This window comes from Lepidochelys kempii, chromosome 1 (genome assembly GCF_965140265.1).
Source record: "Lepidochelys kempii isolate rLepKem1 chromosome 1, rLepKem1.hap2, whole genome shotgun sequence".
In the NCBI taxonomy this organism is placed as follows: Eukaryota; Metazoa; Chordata; order Testudines; family Cheloniidae; genus Lepidochelys; species Lepidochelys kempii.
Genome location: NC_133256.1, coordinates 289,727,101 through 289,733,100, shown reverse-complemented (window position 1 = coordinate 289,733,100; position 6,000 = coordinate 289,727,101). Strand labels below are relative to the sequence as shown.

The 6,000-nt window shown below is 46.6% G+C and overlaps 1 protein-coding gene across 5 annotated transcripts in view; it reads left to right on the top strand.

Moving 5' to 3' along the window:
* The first annotated feature begins 1,539 nt into the window (after positions 1-1,539).
* The window catches only part of RXYLT1 (ribitol xylosyltransferase 1), a 31,357-nt gene continuing 26,896 nt past the window's right edge, over positions 1,540-6,000 (top strand). For 2 of the 5 annotated variants that reach the window (XM_073327909.1, XM_073327908.1), the window contains exons 1-3: positions 1,540-1,890; positions 4,396-4,566; positions 5,824-5,926. In XM_073327909.1, the coding sequence (XP_073184010.1) occupies positions 1,740-1,890; positions 4,396-4,566; positions 5,824-5,926 (425 nt within the window). In that variant the 5' untranslated portion in view covers positions 1,540-1,739. Of the gene's footprint in view, positions 1,891-2,423; positions 2,633-4,395; positions 4,567-5,823; positions 5,927-6,000 lie in introns of those variants that run through there. The other 3 variants (XR_012156772.1, XM_073327907.1, XM_073327910.1) reach the window with 2 other exon arrangements.

Below are 6,000 nucleotides of genomic sequence, written 5' to 3'. Positions count from 1 at the left end.
GGTTTCAGAGTAACAGCCGTGTTAGTCTGTATTCGCAAAAAGAAAAGGAGTACTTGTGGCACCTTAGAGACTAACCAATTTATTTGAGCATGAGCTTTCGTGAGCTACAGCTCACTTCATCGGATGCAACAATAAAACTAAGTGAATAACCACTGTGTGGGACAGGGGCATGATTATGAATTTATTTCCCTGCTTCACCTGGAGTTGGGGTAGTTTGGAGCTGCCTCATGCCCCGGGTCTGGCCTTAACTCCCTTTACTGCCCAATGGCTGGTTCTTATTGGCTTAATTTACAATCCTCATAAGAATCTATGTCTCAGCCACCACTTCTTTCTTCTACAGCCTGCAGGGAGCCTACTACCTGTTTTTTCCCATTGCTGTTGGTACTGTATAGAGGTAGTGGGAGAAGAGGACAGGGCAGTGCCCTTAGGTGCACATGGTAGAGAGCTGGGGCTAGGATACGAGACTGGACACCAGGAGATTTGGTTTCTATCCTCAATTTAGCTATTGACCTGTTCTGCGACCGTGGGTTTGTTTCTTCCCTTCTCTGTCCCTCTGTTTTCCCTCCCATCCTTAAGCTGTCTTGTTTATTTAGAGTGTAAACTCTTCAGGTACAGACCATCACTTACTAGGAGTATAGACAGCACAGAACACTATGGGTCCTGTAGGCAATCCTATTGTAATACAAATAATATTCATAATGGATAAAGGGTGAAGACTCATGAAGGCAAGGGACTGCTTGAGGGAGAACAGCTGAGGGATATTTAGCAAGAGAGGGCAGAAAAGCAGGGCAGGACTTTGGGGGAGAGTGGTCTGTCCATCTGCCAGGAGCCTGGATTTTTCTGACCAAGTAGGATCAGCAATCCATCCTGATATATTTTGACAATACCATTTGGGGGCTTGAGGTCAAAACTTGTAGGCTACACCAGGCTCCAAGGGCTAGAAATGTTTTTACTGTGATTACTGAGCAGGGATGCCTGGATTTTTTGCAGTGGAATAGAAGCAACTAGACTTATTTTCTATTAAGTTTCAGAGTAGCAGCCGTGTTAGTCTGTATTTGCAAAAAGAAAAGGAGTACTAGTGGCAAATAAATTGGTCAGTCTCTAAGGTGCCACTAGTACTCCTTTTATTTTCTATTAGTTGCCTTAGTTTGTGTGTCAGGAGTATTTTTCTTTTAATTAGGCTGGATACAGCAGAATAGACCAATTTGCAACAGGGTCTGGATATTCTGGCGCTCTAGGAGCTGCTACATTTTCTTTTTTTCTCTACTTACACTGTAGATGGTGGTGGTTGGGGCCAGAATATATCAGGATCCAGCAAGATCCAGGAACTATGATTCAGGTTTCTTTTTCCAGGGATTTCGTACCAGGAGGTGTCAGACCTTCCCAGGCAAGCAGGAGTGGCTCCCCTTGCTTTCTGCGTTGTACAATTCAAACGGCCCAAAGCTGCCAAGAGCCCAGGATCTGGCTCTTGAGCCGGGATGCTCCTGCGGTTGCTTTGTGCAGCAGGAACTTGCCCTCTGTTGGGGGCGGGCGAGGGCCCCAAGGGCCGGGCCCGGGTTTTGGAGGGCCGCCGCACCGGGGGGGGAGAGTCCCGCAGCTGGCTGGACCAATTCCGGCCCGGCGCGACCCAAGGCAGGCGGGGGCCGCCGCAGCAGCAGCCGCCGCCCCCGCGCTGGCGCGTGACGGGGCGGGAGGCGGGCCCTGGCCAGCCCGGCCAGCGGCCTGCAGGCTGCAGCAGGATGCGGGCCACGCGGAAGCGCCTTTGCTCCGCGCTGCTGGCCGCCTACTTGCTCTTCTCCCTCTACGCCGCCTACAGCGTCTTCCTGCGGCCGCGGCGCCCGCCCGCCTCCCGGGGCGGCCCCCGGCGGCAGCGGCAGCCGCACGGCAGAGGTAACGCGGCGCAGGGGCCCGGCCGGCGGCTGCGCTGTCACGCGTGCCCGGGAGGGAAGCGGGTGCAGCGCTGGGCGCCAGCTGCTGCTATCTAGCAAGGGGCGGTGTGAGGGGGCGCTGCGGTCCCTTCCGGCCCCTTTGGCTCCTGTCCTGTGACATACCCGCCCCGAGTGCCGGGCCTGGCGCCCGGAGATGCTGGTAACCGGGCTGCTAATGCCCACTGCGGGGCAAGCCCCCGGGAGGCTCCTGGCGATTAGGCAGGATTATGGGGAATCAAACTCATTTGTGATTTTAATACAGAACTTCTTTAATATGATCCAACAATGCCTGCAGCACAATGAAGCTTTTGTTGATAAGGTCCACATCCTTGATGGCATGTACATGAATTTAATACAAAGGGGTTGAGGAGAAGCTTTGCTCCCACCCGGGCGTGGCAAGAGGTGCTGCTTATGTAGCAAGCTGGAGAAGTGGGCAGCCAGCTAAGCTAAGCCTTTTGGGTTGATGAGGGTTAGCTAGTAGTAGGGTGACTAGATGTCCCGATTTTATAGGGACAGTCCTGATTTTGGGGTCTTTTTCTTATATAGGCTCCTATTACTCCCCCACCCCCTGTCCCGATTTTTCACATTTGTTGTCTGGTCACCCTAGCTTGTAGCCACTCATAAGGTCTGAGTGGAGGCACCTGCTTAAAAATCGGTGTATGTTTATATCTACGCTTGGAAGAATTCGCTCTTCAGCAGTAAAGGTCAGTAATGCTGTTATACCAATAAAATAAAAACCAGCAGGATCTTATTAAAGGGGAAAAGGCAGAATACCACATTTATTGTGAATACAGAAAGAATCATAGTAAGCAGTTAGTTATAGCTATAACATTCAATCTCATATTTATTCACACATTCATTCATACAAACACACACACACAGGTTCTGCAAGGTGGTTATCATAGTTACCAGCCTTAGAGTTGCTCATGCCAAGCCACTGGCCAGGTGGCCTGGACATGAGGAGGGAGCAGGGCCTTGTCAGATGCTCATCTGATGCTCCTGGAAGTTGGTTTGCAGAATCAGACCCCAAAGTTCTCACTTTTTAGAGTCTGTTTTTATAGGAATTTCTTCCTATGCCAGTCTATGGGAATTGCTTCATCATGCTGTTGCTGAATCAATCAGCAGATAGCACATTCCTGGTGGCTCGGTGCTGCTAGATGTTATCTTGTTCTTTGGTTCTCCCATTCTTGAGGCTGTTGGATTCCAGTCTGCCCTCTGGGGGTCCTCTGATTATTTCCACTTGACGCCTTCTTCAGCCAATGGACACTGGATTCTTAGGCTGGCACCTCCCTGATCATTCAGTTATTATCCACACCAAGCATCCATCCACATACATCCTCTATCTCTATTTTAATCACAATTGTTAATACAACAAAAGGGCAGGGAGTCTCTGAGTGCTGTTTCTGTTGTTAGAGTATTGCTTTGAGACTCTCTCTCTGTGAATTGCTTTGAGAACAGACTCTGTCTTAGAATGTACTAACACAATTAGCAGCTTGCAAGTTTCACACATAGAGGGAGAGAAACAGTACCAAAAACCAAGAGACCTCTTAATTAGTAATACCCTAGAATTTAAAATATGGGGAATCAAACTCTTTTGTGATTTTAATACAGAACTTCTTTAATATGATCCAACAATGCCTGCAGCACAATGAAGCTTTTGTTGATAAGGTCCACGTCTTTGATGGCATGTACATGATCCATGGTGCCGGTTTGTTCTGAAATTTTCTCCTTTTAGGGCCACTTTGTTTTGAATATGTGAGGCTTTACTGTCGTAACAGTCGTTCTTAATCTAGCCATCAATTCAGATGATTAAATACAGGCCTTTTTAGTGTTCTGGCTTCTGAAGCTAGTCACTCTCCTAACTTTGGTGACAGTTTTTTTGTATTTTGTCATCAGTGAGACGAAACTTTATGCACATCAGTCACCTGGGTGGAAAATGCATATTTCCTGAGTCTTGAATATAGTTTCTATAATATGGAAAATACAGGTCTGTCTTGGTTGTTTTGTGTCTCCCGCTCTCTCTCGCGCTCTCTGTCTCTCTTCCCTCTCCCCCCACCCCACTTCAATCTTTCATTGCAGGAGTTGCTTACAGGAACTTCCACAAAGAAAATTCCTCATGCCCTGGATTAAAAAATTCACTATTTATTGTGGTAGCACCATAGATACCCAGCAGAGCTGTCCAAACGTAGGCCCCAATACTACGTAGGCCCCAATACTGCGCAGGCAGACCTGAGCCCTGTCTACACTAAAGCTTCCACTATTGCTACCTGTGGGGAATTAAAAGTCTAATTTTTGTCACTGTAGACTAGCCCAATGAGCGTAGATGTAAGCTATGCTATAGCCATGGTTGGGCATAAGCATGTTTAGAAAACATCTACTAAAAAGAGACCTGTTATTTCTGTAACAATTAGGAGTAGATTTGTAGACCTGAGGTTCTTAATGCAAAATGTGTGTCTTTTAAACACAGAACGCTCTTCTTTGGGAAATGAAGAATGGAATCCTTGGGAAGGAGATGAAAAAAATGAGCAGATTGCTTCACAGCAGAGATATGAAACTAACCTTCAAATGTTAAAAAATATGAAATCCCAGCAAGAACAAACAGACGTTAAAGTGCAGATCTGGGGTAAAGCAGCCATTGGTAAGCATTTGTGATTAATATGTTTAATACTGCTAAGTGACCTTTGCAAGTCCCTTAACCTTTCTGTGTCTCTCTTTTCCTTTCTGTAAAGGTGAGTATAACAGTGTTTGCTTACCTGTTTAAAGTACTGTGCTATCTATGGATGAAAAGCCTGGTATAAGTGATAAGTATTTATTATTCAGAACTGTATAAACAACACAATAAAAACAAACTTCAGTTCTTTGTCATACTTTGATCACTTTCTTATCCTATACTGCTGTCAGGAACTCTTTGCTGGATTATCCCAAGCAAATTACATAGTGTTGCATTGTTCATTCCAGAGCACATAGTGTGATACAAAAACCTGAAGAGTCCTAATCAATACTTTTTCATGCTGACTTCTAGATCAGAAGTTGAGAAAAGGAAACACTATGTGGGTTGTGCAGATTGGTTCCCTTCCCAAACTTTTTACTAAGACTACTCATCAACTACATTGTCTTTTCTTTTGTGACCCATCATTATATATATATACACCACCTTCTGCCCTAGTACTGCAACCCTAATCCCCTCCCAGTGCAGGGGGGAGGCCAGGGTAGTGGGGAGAGTTGGAAAGTGAGCCTGCCCCTGCTCACCCTTCAGCGGAGGCTCCTGTCCCACAAGACTGGGTGAGGGCTGCATGGGCTGGTAGGACCTGAGTAGAGCTGAGGCTCCATGTGCCATCTCACAAAACCTGGAATGGGGAGCTGCTGTGGAGTGTGTCGTGTGGGCTTAGTCTCCCTCCCCCGGCACCCCCCAGCCAGCTGTGTCCGCCTTTATAGGGTACAGATGCTTTCCCTTAAGCCCAACTGGGCTGCAGGTAGTCAATCCAGGTGCACTGGACCCCCTTGCTTCTTAAAGGGGCCAGTCATCTTGTGACAAATGTACTTGTCTTAAGGCTGATAATGCTTAACATTTTAACAAATATGATATTTACACAGTCATTTTTTGTTTTCCTGTCCAGCAGTTAACAGGACACTGTCTACGATTTAAAAAATAACTGCCCAAATGTTGGCCTGATGTAGAAAATCCTCCCTTTCTAATTCCAAAGATTGGGGGTGGGTTTGTTTATTTTTGGGGGGTGGAGCAACCAGTCCATGTTAAATAGGAAAATTTGACACCCACATCTCACCATCATTGCCACACAATTCCCGAAAAATTTCTTTTGGTATGATTTTTACAGTAGACAAGAGATGCCATGTGTGCACCAAGTACTCCAGCAGCTCTTCATTATTTGTGTAGGTCTTTACCTCTGGCAACATATTCTTGAAGGTCTGCTTGAACCTGCTGATGTGACTGCTCAGTGGAGAGAAGGAAGCATAAAGGGAGGAAAAACACATTTCAGGTACCAGTTGCATGACACTGACCTTCTCTTATGTTGACTTTAGCAGTCTCTGTGTTGAAAGCCGAAACACTGTA